Source organism: Hylobates moloch, unplaced genomic scaffold, assembly GCF_009828535.3.
Source record: "Hylobates moloch isolate HMO894 unplaced genomic scaffold, HMol_V3 SCAFFOLD_4, whole genome shotgun sequence".
NCBI lineage: Eukaryota > Metazoa > Chordata > Mammalia > Primates > Hylobatidae > Hylobates > Hylobates moloch.
The window spans coordinates 103,019,813-103,035,962 of record NW_026652279.1 but is presented as its reverse complement, the minus strand read 5'-3'; the positions used below and the strand labels follow the sequence as shown (position 1 = coordinate 103,035,962).

Below are 16,150 nucleotides of genomic sequence, written 5' to 3'. Positions count from 1 at the left end.
AGAGACACTGCCTCACTACATTGCCCAGGCTGAGCTCCTGAGCTCAAGCAATCCTCCTGCCTTGGCCTCCCAAAGTGCTGGGATAACAGACATGAGCCACCACGGTGGCCTGGCACATTTTGGTTTTATGTTTGACTTTTTTTTTTTTTTGAGACGGAGTCTCGCTCTGTCACCCTGGCTGGAATGCAATGGCACGATCTCAGCTCACTGCAACTGCCGCCTCCCGGGTTCAAGCAATTCTCCTGCCTCAGCCTCCCAAGTAGCTGGGATTATTCCACCACGCCCTGCTAATTTTTTTGTATTTTTAGTTGAGATGGGGTTTCACCATGTTGGTCAGGCTAGTCATGAACTCCTGACCTCGGGTGATCCACCCACCTCGGCCTCCCCAAGCGTTGGGATTACAGGCGTGAGCCACCACACCCGGCCATGTATGACATTTTAAAAAGTATACAGACTGTTACCTTTAGTTGAACAAAAATTAAACCAAATTAAACTAATTTTACTAATTATCTTTTTGAATAAATACAGCTTTTTATCCTTCAAGAAAACCCGTTTTTCCTCACTAAATCAGCAAAATAAAAGACAAACTGATGTAACGTAACACATAGCACACATAAGATAAAAAAAAAAAAGGACCAGGCACAGTGGCTCGTGCCCATAATCCCAGCAGTTTGGGATGCCTAGGTGAGAGGATCACTTGGGCCATGAGTTTGAGACCAGCCTGGGCAACATAGCAAGATCCATCTCTACAAAACAAAAAACTTAGCCAGGCATGGTGGTACATGTCTGTAGTCCCAGCTACTTGGGAGGCTGAGGTAGTAGGATCACTTGAGCCCAAGGGTTTGATGCTACAATGAGTTACAATCTCGCCACTACACTCCAGCCTGGGTGATAGAGCAAGACCCAGTCTCTAAACAAAGATTTAAAAAAGAAAAAGAAAAAAAAATTAGAAAAAAGACCAAACTAAACCTAAAACAAGCAGAAGGACACAATAAAGTGAAAATTAATGAAATAGAGGAGGAAAGTCAACAAACCCAAAACTTGGCTCTTTAGATCAAGAAAACTGGCAAACCTTTAGCTAGACTGACAAAGTAAAAAAGAGAGAACACTCAAAATATTAAAACCAAAAATGGTAAGAGGGGTTATTACCACTGACTTTATAGAAATAACAGACTATGACACACATATGCCAATACTGTATAACATAGATGTAGACAAATATCTAAAACCATGAATTTCCAAAAGCCAGTCAAGAAGAAATAGAAAACCTGAATAAACCAGTAATGAAGAGTTTGAATACATAATAAAAAACTACCCACAAAGAAAAGTCCAGGCCCATATGACTTCACTAGCAAATGGTAAGTTCTACCACACATTTAAAAAAGTAATAATACCAATTCCTCACAAACTTCCAAAAAAAAAATAAAAGGAGAGAACACTTCCCAATTCATTATGAGGCCGGTATCACCCTGATAGCAACATCTGATAAAGACATGAAAAGAAAACTAGACCTTTATCTCTTAGGAATATAAATGCAATATCCTAAACAGAACACTAGCAAATCGAACCCATCAATATGGAAAAAGAATTACCCACCATGACCAAGTAGGCTTTCACCCAGCAATGCAAGACTGGTTTAACATCAGCCAGGAGTGGTGGCTCACGCCTGTAATCCCAGCACTTTGAAAGGCGGGTGCATCACCTGAGGTCAGGAGTTCAAGACCGGCCGGTCCAACATGGTGAAACCCTGTTTCTACTAAAAAATAGAAAAACTGGCCGGGCATGGTGGTGCGCGCTGGTAGTCCCAGCTACTTGGGAGACTGAGGCAGAATAGCTTGAACCCACGAGGTGGAGGTTGCAGTGAGCCAAGATCGTGCCACTGCACTCCAGCCCGGGTGACAGAGTGAGATTCCATCTTGGAAAAAAAATAAAAAATTGGTGTAACATCTGAAATCAATTAATGTAAATATACCATATATCAATATATTTTTTAAAAAATCTACACAATCATTTTAACACAGAAAAAGCACGTGACAGAACTCAGTAACAGACTTTCATGATAAAAATGCACAATAAACTAGGAGTTGAAGGGCACTTCCTTGACATTACAAAGGACATATATGAAAAACCCACAGCTAACACAATACTTAATGGTGAAAAATCTAGATGCTTTTCCTCTAAGAGCAGGAACAAGACAAAGAACTCTCACCACTTCTAGTCAATATTGTACTGAAGGTACCCAGGGCAATTAGTCAACAAAATGAAATAAAAAGGGTATGGATTGGAAAGAAAGAAGTAAAACTTTCTATTTGCAGATGACATGATCTTGCACATAGAAAATCCTAAGGAATCTATTAAAACATCTATAACAATGAATAAACAAGTTCAGCAAGGTTTCAGAAGACAAAATCAACATATAAAAATCAACTGTATTTCCATATATTAGCAAAGAATAATCCAAAAATGAAATTATAAAAACAATTTCATCTAGACTACCATCAAAAAGAATGGCATGCTTAGGAACAAAATTAACATAAGATGCACGAGACTTGTACAGTAAAAATTACAAAACACTGGTTGAAAGAAATCAAAGACCTAAATACAAAGAAAGACATCCCATGTTCAAAGATTGACTTAATATTGTTAAGTTGGGGATACTTCCAAATTGATCTGCAGATTCAACAAAATCCCTATCAAAATCCCAGATGGCTGCTTTGCAGAAATAGAAAAGCCAATCCTAAAATTCAAATGGAAATAAAAGGAACCCTGAATAACCAAAATAGTCTTGAAAAACAAACATAATAAAAAAATAGTCTTGAAGAACAAAGTAGGAGGAGTCACACTTCATAATTTCTTTTTTTTTTTTGAGACGGAGTCTTGCTCTATTGCCAGGCTGGAGTGTAGTGGCTCAATCTCTGCTCACTGCAACCTCCGCCTCCTGGGTTCAAGTGATTCTCCTGCCTCAGCCTCCCGAGTAGCTGGGACTGTAGGCGCCCGCCACCACGCCAGCTGATTTTTGTATTTTTAGTAGAGATGGGGTTTCACCACGTTGGCCAGGATGGTCTCGATCTCTTGACCTCATGATCCACCCACCTCAGCCTCCCAAAGTGCTGGGATTACAGGCGTGAGCCACCGCGCCTGGCTCACACTTCCTAATTTCAAAACTTACCACGCTGCTACAGTAAGCAAGACAGTATGGCACTGACACAGATGGACTTTTAGCTTTTCTTGTATACTGATGTTTAACATGTTAAAGAACCTTTCTAGCTATTTGAGAAACTGTCCCTCCAGAGTCTAGCCAATTCTTAAAGATAACAAAGGGCCCAGCTAGGAGTATGTCTTTAATATGCAAGCTATTCAAAATCCAGAGCTGTATCTCCTCTATCTGGCCCTTATACCCCAAGAGGCACTATTCCTCTGCCTAATCATCCCAGGGCCAGGTGCCAGGCAACTAGAGACCACCCCACCAGTCTAAAGTATGCCAAAATTATTCAAACTAAACTGTTCACCCTGCCCTACCCTAAGGAAACCTTGATGAAGGCAGTAGCCTAATCCTTCCCCTCCCTCCTAACCACCCTAGTGTCTTCCCCAAGCGGCCCAGCATGGCATGGCACAGCATGCCTCGTCTCTAGGACCTGTATGATAAACTTTGTTTTTTCCTGAGCCTCTCCAGTGTCTCCTATTGCGGCTGCACCTGAATAACAATCTCACAAAAGAATAATACAAAACAATAAAGACAGTCATACACATCAGTGGAACAGACTTGAGAGTCCAGAGGTGAACCCTTGCATTTATGGTTAATCTTTTTTAGACAAGGCTGCCAAGATCATCCAACAGGGAAAGAACAGTCTCTTCAACGAATGGTGCTGGAAAACTGGATAGTCACACACAAAAGAATGAATTTGGACTCCTACCACACCATATACAAAATGAACTCAAAATAGAGTGAATGCCTCAATGCAAACTCTTAGAAGTAAACATGTTTATAAATCTTCATGACATTGGACTTGGAAATGGTTTTTAGATAAGACAAAGAAAGCATGAGCAACAAAAGGAAAAAAAAAAGATAAGCTGGACTTCATTCAAATTAAAAATTTTTGTGCATCAAATGACGCCATTAAGAAAATGAAAAGACAACCCGTAGCAGAACAGAAAATATTTTCACATAATGTATCTGATGAGAGACTTGTATCTAGAATATATTTTTAAAACTTCTGGCCCAGCGTGTTGGCTCACGCCTGTAATCCCAACACTTTGGAAGGGTGAGGCAAGCAGATTGCTTGAGTCCAGGATTTTAAGACCAGCCTGGGCAAATGGTGAAACCCTGTCTCTACAAAAAATGAGCCAGGCATGGTAGCGCATGCCTGTAGTCCCAGATACTCAGAAGTGGAGGTGGGAGGATCACCTGAGCCCAGGAGGTCAAGGTTGCAGTGAGCTGAGATCGCACCACTGTACTCCAGCCTGGGTAACAGAGTGAGACCCTGTCTCAAAAAAACAAACAACAAAAAAACCTAAAAAAACCCCACAAAAACAAAACTTCCTTAAACTGAACAATAAAAAGAGAAATAACCCAATTTAAAAATGGGCAAAGAAAATGAATGACATTTCCCCAAAGAACATATACAAAGGCCAATAAGCACATAAAATACCAACAGTAATCAGGAAATGCAAAGCAAAACCTCAAGAAGATTACCATTTCACACCCCCTATGATGGCTATCATCAATAATAAGTGTTAATGAGGATGTGCAGAAATCAGAACCCTCATATACTGCTTGTGGGAATGTAAAATGGTGGAGGAAGTTTGGACAAAGAGTCTGACAGTTCCTTTAAAGTTTAAACATAGAGTTACCATTTGGCTCAGCAATTCCATTCCCAGATACACACCTAAGAAAAATGGAAGCACGTCGACACAAAAACTTGTACACCAAAGTTCACAGCAGCATTATTCAAAATAACCAAAAGGTAGAAACAATCAATGTGGTACATCCATACAATGGAATGTTACTTGGTCATAAAAGGAAATGAAGTACTGATTCATGCTACAATTGCAGATGAAAATATTAAGTAGGGCCGGGCACGGTGGCTCAAGCCTGTAATCCCAGCACTTTGGGAGGCCGAGGCGGGCGGATCACGAGGTCAGGAGATCGAGACCATCCTGGCTAACACGGTGAAACCCCGTCTCTACTAAAAATACAAAAAATTAGCCAGGCATGGTGGCGGGCGCCTGTAGTCCCAGCTACTCGGAGAGGCTGAGGCGAGAGAATGGCGTGAACCCGGGAGGCGGAGCTTGCAGTGAGCCGAGATTGCGCCACTGCACTCCAGTCTGGGGGACAGAGCAAGACTCTGTCTCAAAAAAAAAAAAGAAAATATTAAGTAAAAGAAGCCAGACCCAAAAAGACTATATATTAGATAAGTCCATTTATATAAAAGGTCCAGACTGGGAAATCCATAGACAGAAAGTAGGCTAATGGTTGCCTATAGCTGAGAGGGACATGAAGGTTGTGAGAGAATTACAGCTAAAGGATATGGAGTCTCTTTGGGGGATGACAAAATATTACACTGCAGTGATGACTGCACAACTCTGTGAATATACATTGAACTCTATACTTTTAATTGGTAAATTTTATGATATATTAATTATATCTCAATAAAGCTGTTACCAAAGCAAAAATACTGGTGGGGAAGCTACTGACATCTTGATGGTAGAGGTCAGGGAGTTTGCTAAACATCCTACAATGCACAGGACAGCCCTACGTTACAAAGAATTATCTAGCCCAACATGTCAACAGTAGAATTCTTTGTCAGGAAGGCTGTCCTGTACCTTGTGGAATGTTTAGCAGCATCTCTGGCCTCCACACACTGGATGCCAGTAGCACACCTCACCTCACTGCAGTGACAATCAAAAACCTCTCTAGACATTGTAAAATGTCCCAAGGGGAAAAAATCCACTCCCCAACACCCTCATTAACAAGTACTGCTCTAAAGAGGACTTTCCAAGATGGTTTTAAAACAACAGATGAACTCCCACAACAGAAATAAAGATCACCAAATCTGGTTCCACTAAATTGTTAACATTCCCACGTTAAAACAAAAACAGAAAAACAAACACACGACAGGAAATATTTCAGGCACACTGCTAGTTGGAATACAAACTGATGTTTACAACCTTGTGAAAAACTAATTTATCTGTGTTTATCAAGAACCACAAAAATGTTCATGTCCTTTATCCACTGAATGACTCTGAGAGAAGAAAATATGAGAAGAAAATAATCCTAAGCAAAGCTAGTATAAAGATATTTAACAATAACTTGAAAAACCAAATTGAACAATGGAGGGATGGTTCTAAAAGGTTATGTAATAACTAAAAGGGATAATGAAGATTATATAACAACACAGTAAAAGCTTATGAAACTGCTGGGGCAGGGAGATAGGTGTAGGTTCACACCTACAATCTCAGCACTTTGGGAGGCCAAGGCAGGCATATCTCTCGAGTCCAAGATTTTGAGACCAGCCTGGGCAACACAGTGAGACCTCATCTCTATAAAAAAAATTTCTAGGCTGGGTGCAGTGGCCCACGCTTTTAATCCTAGCACTTTGGGAGGCCAAGGTGGGCAGATTGCCTGAGCGCAGGAGTTTGAGACCAGCCTGGGCAACACGGTGAAACCCCGTCTCTACTAAAATACAAAAAAATAAAATAAAATTAGCCGGGCGTGGCGGTGTGCGCCTGTAGTCCCAGCTACTCGGGAGGCTGAGGCAGGAGAATCACTTGAACCCAGGAGGCGGAGGTTGCAGTGAGCCGAGATGGTGCCACTGCACTCCAGCCTGGTGACAGAGTGAGACTCCAAAAAAAAAAAACCAAAAACAGAAACAAATTTTTAAAAAGAAACTGCTAGGGGGAAAACGACGAACAAAATTTATGGTCAAAATGACTACAGCTGCATAGATACATCACAGTTAAATTCACAGTAAAAAAAAAACTGTGAAAAGAATTACATTTAAAATGCTCTTAGAGCTAGGCGTGGTGGCTCACACCTGTAATCGCAGTGCATTGGGATTCTAAGGCAGGAGAATCACTTAAGCCCAGAAGTTTGAGATCAGCGTGAACAATACAGCAAGACCCCATCTCTACAAATTAGAAAATTAACTACGCATCATGGCACACATCTACTCAAGAGGCTGAGACGGAAGGATCACTTGAACCCAGGAAGTCAAGGCTACCGTGAGCTATGATTGGGCCATTCATTGTTCTCCAGCCTGGGAGACAGAGCAAGATGCTATTTCATTTATTTATAAAATAAATAAATAAGTGTGTAAATGCTCTTAAATTGTACAGTCATGTGGCAGTTTATAATTGGGTTTTGTTTGGGCTTCCCTTCCATTTTTTAAGATCTTTCCTATGTTTTCCAAACTTTTCTATATTGTAATTATAGCACTTTTTTGATGAAAAATTACTTCTAAACTCTTGTGCCAAGTTACTCAGCACTTTTACTATTTGAGAACATGGAAACTGATGGAAGACTGCTACAAACCTACACAAATGACAACAGAAAAGTGAGGAGATAAGATTCTTTATAAATATCGTCAATGTGAAAAGGTAATACACAACACACATTAGTTGTGTACCATATGAAATGGCTGGTCAAACATCTAACTCACTGTCCCACTGGACAACTTATCTATGGGCATTATAGAAATAATTTGTTGGCATTATGACTCAGACCACCAGCAGACTATGGTACATATAAAATCTTCTCATTAAACTGCTACAGATGTTGTGAATACTATGTTGGTTGTTTGTTTCTAGTTTTGATTTTTTATTATTGCTGTTATGCCAACTCTGGAACAGAAGGATTCTGAGACCCAATCAAAAAGATTACTAGGCAAGTTCTTTATTCACACTTAGAAGAAATGGACACTATTTTACAGAGCCAGTAAGCAATTATTCATAATAAAAGTTTGGTCTGGGCCGGGCGCAATGGTTTACGTCTGTAACCCTGGCACTTTGGGAGGCCAAGGATGGCGGATTGCCTGAGCTCAGGAGTTCGAGACCAGCCTGGGCAACACGATGAAACCCTGTCTCTACTAAACTACAAAAAATTAGTCAAGCATGGCAGTGTGCGCCTGTAGTCCGAGCTACTCGGGAGGCAGGAGGCTCGCTTGAACCTGGGAGGCGGAAGTTGCAGTGAGCAGAGAGCACGCCACTGCACTCCGGCCTGGACGGCAGAGCAAGACTGCCTCAAAAAAAAAAAAAAGAGAGAGAGAGAGAGAGAGGCCGGGTGCGGTGGCTCATGCCTGTAATCCCAGCATTTTGGGAGGCCAAGGCGGGTGGATCACGAGGTCAGGAGATCGAGACCATCCTGGCTAACACAGTGAAACCCCGTCTCTACTAAAAGCACAAAAAAATTAGCCGGGCATGGTGGCTGGCGCCTGTAGTCCCAGCTCCTCGGGAGGCTGAGGCAGGAGAATGGCACGAACCCAGGAGGCGCAGCTTGCAGTGAGTGGAGATTGTGCCACTGCACTCCAGCCTGGGCAACAGAGTGAGACTCCATCTCAAAAAAAAAAAAAAAAAAAAAGTTTGGTCTGATACAATGTGAGAGACTAAAATATAAATAGACAGATGAAAACATCTATGCACTTCAAGTACTTAACAGTTATTCTCTAAAAGTAGGAGGTGTTCTTATTTTTTTTTCCTTAGACAGGGTCTCAAGTCTGTGGCACAGGCTGGAGTGCAGTGACCTGATGATGACAGCTCACTGCAACCTTGACCTCCAAGGCTCAAGAGATCCTCCCACCTCAGCCTCCCAAGTAGCTGGGAGCGCAGGTACATGCCACTATGACCAACTAATTGTCTTCATTTTTTGTAGAGACAGAGTCTTGTTATGTTGCCAGGCTTGTCTTGAACTCCTGATCTCAAGCGATCCTCCCACCTCAGCCTCCCAAAGTACTGGATTACAGGCATGAGCCACCACGGCTGGCAAGTTGTCCCCTTTTTCTTTTAATCACTCGTAAGAAGAAAACACTACATATTACCAGAACATTTAAAGGTGGTTATTACCTATAAATACACAACTGATATTTTCAATGAGATGATATCCACAAAAAATTAAGTTAGAAATATTCTTACCATTATCTTCAGTAAAAATGATACTATTTCAGTAAAGCATGAAAGATACTGGAATCCCTATGCTATATATAGCAACCTAAATATCCAGGACTTGAACTCATCTCTTTAGCAAGCAGACCTAATAGACATCTACAGAACTCTCCACCCCAAATCAACAGAATATACACTCTTCTCAGCACCACATCGCACTTATTCTAAAATTGACCACATAACTGGAAGTAAAGCACTCTTCAGCATTTTATAAACGAACACATATCACAACAAACTGTCTCTCAGACCACAGTGTAATCAAATTAGAACTCAGGATTAAGAAACTCACTCAAGCCGGGCGCGGTGGCTCACGCCTGTAATCCCAGCACTTTGGGAGGCCGAGGCGGGTGTATCACAAGGTCAGGAGATCGAGACCACGATGAAACCCCGTCTCTACTAAAAAATACCAAAAAATATTAGCCAGGCACGGTGGCAGGCGCCTGTAGTCCCAGCCACTCTGGAGGCTGAGGCAGGAGAATGGCGTGAACCCGGGAGGCAGAGCTTGCAGTGAGCCGAGATCACACGACTGCACTCCAGCCTGGGTGACAGAGAGAGACTCCGTCTCGGGGAAAAAAAAAAAAAAAACTCACTCAAAACTGCACAACTACATGGAAACTGAACAACCTGCTCCTGAATGACTACTGGGTAAATAACAAAATGAAGGCAGAAATAAAGATGTTCTTTGAAACCAATGAGAACAAAGACAAAACATACCAGAATCTCTGGGACACATTTAAAGCAGTGTGTAGAGGGAAATTTATAGCACTAAACGCCCACAAGAAAAGCAGGAAAGACCTAAAATCGACACCTTAACATCACAATTAAAAGAACTAGAGAAGCAAGGGCAAACAAATTCAAAACCTAGCAGAAGGCAAGAAATAACTAAGATCAGAGCAGAACTAAGACACAGACACAAAAAACCCTTCAAAAAAATCAATGAATCCCAGAGCTGGTTTTTTGAAAAGATCAACAAAATGGATAGACCCCAAAGCCTCACTCATAGACTGGCAATTTTTTTTAAGTACTTTTCAAAACAAGTAAGCAAATGTATATCATCTCAGCAAGTTATCTGTTACGGACAGGACACCTATATTTGTATGGATAATAAGAAACCAAACAAGATTAACTTTAACAAAATCTAACTTAAAATGGATATAAATGTTTTTAGTAACATTTTATTCTTATTTACAAAAGACAAGAACACCTTGATATCAGAGTTTATAGAAGATTCTATTTCAAAATTAAAGAAAGCTGGGAAAATGAAAATTTCTCCTTTTCTTCACCAAAGATTTCTCCAAAACCTCACTGACAAAAGTAAAATGAGTGCCATTTCAAATACCTACCTATGCTTTTAAAAACCTTATGGAACTTAGTCGGGCGCAGTGGCTCACGCCTGTAATCCCAGCACTTTAGGAGGCCAAAGTGGATGAATCACTTAAGGCCAGAGTTCGAGACCAGCCTGGTCAACATCATGAAACCCTGTCTCTACTAAAAATACAAAAAATTAGCTGGGCATGGTGACAGGCACCTGTATTCCCATGCTACTTGGGAGACTGAAGCAGGAGAATCATTTGAACCCGGGAGGCGGAGGTTGCAGTGAGCCAAGATCGCGCCACTGCACTCCAGCCTGGGCGACAGAGTGGGACTCCATCTCAAAAAAACAAAAACAAAACAAACAAAAAAAGTTATGGAATTTGTCTGACAACCACTCATTGCCTTCTACTCTACCCAAACTCTAGTTTGCCAAAAAAATTAAAATGCTGGAGACATTTAAGAAATACATTTCTTGCAACTGTACTACATTCTAAACTAACTTCAAAAGACAATTTCATTTTCATGCTACCAACATGAATTACTCTTTAATATTTGGAAACTTACAAACAATAGCTGTTTATCAGACTTCACCTCCTTGAAATCCTTCCTTGAAAGTTAAAAATCCAGCTAACTGGATTTTAAAAACAGGTCTCACTGCTGGTTAGAAATGTGCAGTTTTTAAAATGGTTTCATGGGGTGCAATGTACACTGCTCAGGTGATGGGTGTACCAAAAATCTCAGAAATCACCACTAAAGAACTTATCTGTGTAACTAAACACCACCTATTCCCCAAAAAATAGTTTTTTTCAAACTACAAAAAAAGTCAAACACAAAACTTACAAAATTTAATTGAAAAATAAATACTAAAAAATAAAATAAATTAAATGGTCTCATGAGTAATCACAGATACATGTGGCCAAAATTATTTGAGAAACAGTTCTTAGACTTGCAAATTTTTTCTCACTATACTAAATTCAGATAACTTGAGCTCAATTTTCTGCAGTTTAATTCATTTTGCAAACACACTTGGTCTTCTGGCATTTCTAATAAAATAGCATTCCTGTTTCTTGCTTTAAAATTAATACTAAAGAGATGGTTCCTATATGAATTAGTGTATTCTCAGTGCCTTATTCAAAAATATAATTTTCATGCTTTATATAAAACACCAAAAAAAGTTTAGCATTTTTGTAATGGCAACTTTGGATCAATATTGGAAGAATTTTTAAAAAGTAAAAAGCCTATGCCTATGAACAACACCCTGTGAAAGCCCTGCGATAGCTTAAGAGAAACAAATCCTTTAATGTCCACTGTAGTCAGTAGCTGCTGCAAGATTGTTATAAAAGAAGTACTCTAATTCACATACATAAGATTTCTTTTTATTTCTGACATTTCATCTAACCTTTCTTCTCTGTCACCCTCACCAAAAAGAACAAAAGAATTTTACCCCAATGTTAAATAATCTAGAGAAATTATTGGCAGGCACCGGGTACATGTTTACACAGGAATCAATCACTCTCTCTCAAAAAACTGACAGCAGAAACACTGCAGTCAAATAGACCATACAACAGACATTAAAGAATTGTTAAGGGTTTTTTTGTTTGTTTTTGTTTTTTTAACATAAATGATGTTTTTTTCTAACTGGGTACTAGATATCATCAGTTGTTTCTTTTATTTATGAAACCTGCTGCCACAGGTAGGAAAATGCCAATCAGCTATATCTATAACTGATGTTTCCAACATTGTATTATTCACAATTACTGCTAATTTACAAATTATTATGAATCAAAGCTAAATAAATATGACAGAAGCTTAACTAAAAATTTTTTGGCATTTCTAATAAAATCTTTTCCTTATCCAGTAGTAACTTTAAAAAACTGACTATAGAAAAGACAACAAGATTTTAGACTTTAACAAGAAGGAACACTTGGAAATAAAAGTATAACTTGCTTTCTATTAACATTTCATTATCTTTCTAATTTAAGACCAAGATTTAAGTGCCTATTTTCTAAATTTTTTTTTTTTTTTTTTTGAGACAGAGTCTCGCTCTGTTACTCAGGGTGGAGTGCAGTGGCGCGATCTCGCCTCACTTCAAGCTCTGCCTCCCGGGTTCACGCCATTCTCCTGCCTCAAGCTCCCGAGCAGCTGGGACTACAGGCGCCCGCCACCACGCCTGGCTAATTTTTTGTATTCTTAGTAGAGACGGTTTCACCATGTTTGCCAGGATGGTCTCAAACTCCTGACCTCGTGATCTGCCCGCCTTGGCCTCTCAAAGTGCTAGGATTACAGGCGTGAGCCACCATACCTGGCTTATTTTCTAATTTTAAAAAGCAGAAAGACAATTCTTTATTCAAGACTAGATAAACCTATATTTATTAAAATGTAGCCTACTGATTAAAACTAGTAATTTGTACCAGTAATTTGACCAAATTGCATTTTACTGTTGCACTAACTCAATTATCCAAGCTCTAACTTTAAAAGCATGCATAACTAATTTAAAAATCCATAATTGTACCATAAAATAATAATTACAGAATAAACATACACCTTTGGTAACAATGTCAAATTTAAAATCCTAGTAAAAAAAGTATACCCATTAAAAATAAACAACCTTTATAATCTTAGTGCTTTCATAAACCCTTTACTTTGATATTACTTATACTATAGGCATGTAATTTCAGTACATTAGACTGAAAGTAAAGTAACATTACTAAAACAGAGAAAATGATTAAGTAATAGCACATTATTTACATGGACATCTTTCCACAATTTAGTAAAAAGACTATAGCAAATCTGAATAAATACCAAATTTTACCTTTTCTGTATTGTAATATAAAGATTTCAAAGTAGTAAACAAGGGTGGGCAGCCTTTACTGAAGTTAACCCTCAGGAACTTATCCATTAGTTCTCTAAATCTTTCACCTAGAAACAAAAGCGTACTTTGTTACTCTTTGGTTCACGCAAACAATTCTTAAAATGATTTTCTGAATAAAAATAAAGCTCCCTCAGAAACAATTACGCTCCTATCCAATTTATAAACCCAAAAAGTCAGAGTTTTAAGTAAAAGTTATCAACTATCCATTCTGAATTTAGCACAATATCAAATATCTTTCCTAATCTCTCACTGACTAGCACACTCAGTCTACAGCTTAAAACCCTGCAGATATGCATAAAGCACTCTGCAGCAGACTACTGTAACCAGCACTATATTCAAGTGACAGCCGAAAGATCTTTTTAAACACTAAGCTGGTATTTACAAATGTTTTCCCAAATCAGCTTGTCATTTACTTCAACTCTCATTCATTCATTCCACAATAATGTGTCAAGCACTTACTACATGCCAGGTACTGTTCTAGGTATTGGGGATATAGCAGTGATTAAAATTTTAAAAAGAAAAAAATTTTTTTTTCAATAGAACTTAACATCTCAGTGAGTGAGACCAACAATAAAAGTAAAGTAAATTTATGTTAGATATTAGACTGAGCCATGGGCATTCTAACATTACAGCTAAAACAAATACCCTATTTGCAACATCAAGTAAATAATTCTTTCATTGCTAAACCCCTACAAATGATTTTTGTCGTCACCTTTTGAAAGCAGAGAATATTCAAAGAATTTTAATTTTAAATACAAAGATACAAGAACTTTTTGACAGTATGGACTAATACCTAAGGACATGGATTTACCTAATCATTTGGAAAAAAAAAAAAACACATGTATGTCATGAATGATTTAGCCTCAAGTAAGATGACTGAAATGACCTAAGGTTTCTTAATGAATCACAACACTGCACAACAAAATCTAACAACCCAAAATGGTTATTTTTATTTGTTGTGACTGACCATGTTGAACAAAACATGCATGCATACTCAATATAATTAGATGCCATAAAAAAATTTAACTCCATTAACTATAAAGATTGTATTCAGATAATCTCTCATCTCTTATTAGATCATACACAAAAAATACTGGTATTTTGAAAAATCATAGATTACGAAGACAACATAAAACTTCATCCTGGGTTAAATTATACACCATTGCTTCTTTAAAAATCAAAAATAGTTTCAGAGACCGAATCTTTCCAGTACTTCCTCTGGTATACAACGAAATTAACAATATTGTGATAGACAATAAGAGACACTGTTTCTTAGAGGAATGCAGACTTCTCCACTTATTTGTGTGCAACCTTGGGCAAATAACTTGTCCATTAAAAACCTCAGTTTTATCACTGTAAAATGAAGGCAATACCATCACTGACCTCAAGAGTACATTTGTATGGCTCAAACGAGGTAACAATATAACAGTAAACAATGTCTTCCACATAGTAATCACTCAATAAATGTCTCTTATCTTCTCTGATATCTGACAGTTTTTATATTTCAAATATATATAAAAATATATTTTTATATTTTATTTATATTTTGTTTTCTATTCTTGCAATCACCGCTGAGAAAACAAGCCTTTTATCTTCATGGCAGAAGCCACTCTGAACTCCGCCTTGGTCAACTTTCTCAGTCTATTCAGACCATATTGACAAATTTGGTTAGATTGTGTTAGGTATGAAAAAGAATGAGGAAGCTCTTTAAGTGCTGATCCACGACTAATCTCCAAATACGAGGTTAAGTGAAAAGAAAACCCAGGTGTACAGCAATCCATCAATCCATGCTACTGCACTTTTGCAAAAAGCACGGGGGGGGGGGGGTGACCTTAAACAAATCTCCCACACATATTTTGGCTCACACATGTACAATGTATTTGTAGAAGAATACACCATCAGCTGATCACAATGGATGTTTTCAGGAAAGTAAACTTAGTTGCCAGGGGACAGACAAGAAAAAGACTTCACTTATAAACTCTTTTTACCTAATTTGCAACTGTGTGAATGTATCACCTACACAAGAAGCCTACACAGCTACCCAACTGCTCAGTCACACACCATACTCCCAGATTACTTATGATTTTTCCATCTCATTTTTTCCATCAATTATTATGTGCCTGTTTAGCATTACTGCTCACAAAACAGGTTACCTGAATAATTCTCATCTAGATACATTAGCATGATGTCCCCAAAACATGATGTCCGTATTTACATGAATTCCTAAAATAATTAGTGTAAACAGCAAGAATAGACTGTTTCTTATTCACTGGAAATCCGTTCTATATAATGGACCAAAATTTAATTAGTATTCTATGTTTAATACTCTGGATTATTTCCTTCCCTCTCTCTACCCTTCAGCCAGTGCATAATAGAACATGATGAACTGAACTGATTATTCTGAAAAGTAACTTTATCCCTTCATTATTTTTAGAGTGCTTAATATTTTCGGGTGTTAGAAAATTTCCTTATTGTTCTGTAGGTATGAAGCCCTTTTATCTAAAAAATGGAAAGGCTTTTTCCGAACTTTCACCTTGCGTTCTCAAGATGCATCACATTTCTTGAGGAAGATCTTACTGCTTTTGATAATGCCAAGATGGCTTCTAATTGCACATAAAAGCACTTCTAGACAGGCAAAAAAAATCATGGAATATTCGGCTTTGCACAGAGAAAATTAAGTATCTGCATAATTTTATATATATTCACTGGAGCTTTGTAAATACACATTTGTCAGAACCTCAAAGCGATGATGACTTTGAAAGCCTATGCCATCAGACTCCTCCACTGAGACCTGTTTTGTAAAAAGAT

The 16,150-nt window shown here is 38.5% G+C and overlaps 1 protein-coding gene across 6 annotated transcripts in view; it reads right to left on the bottom strand.

The window, feature by feature from the left end:
* NAA16 (N-alpha-acetyltransferase 16, NatA auxiliary subunit) overlaps positions 1 to 16,150 on the bottom strand; it is a 74,923-nt gene that overhangs the window by 35,303 nt on the left and 23,470 nt on the right. For 5 of the 6 annotated variants that reach the window (XR_004247738.2, XM_058437807.1, XM_032150762.2 and 2 more), the window contains one exon: positions 13,283 to 13,389. The exons of the other annotated variant lie outside the window; for it this stretch is intronic. Coding sequence is in view for 4 of the 5 variants with exons in the window: in XM_058437807.1 (XP_058293790.1) it covers positions 13,283 to 13,389 (107 nt within the window). In the remaining variant the exon portion in view is untranslated. The remainder of the gene's footprint in view (positions 1 to 13,282; positions 13,390 to 16,150) is intronic. 6 annotated transcript variants of the gene reach the window in all.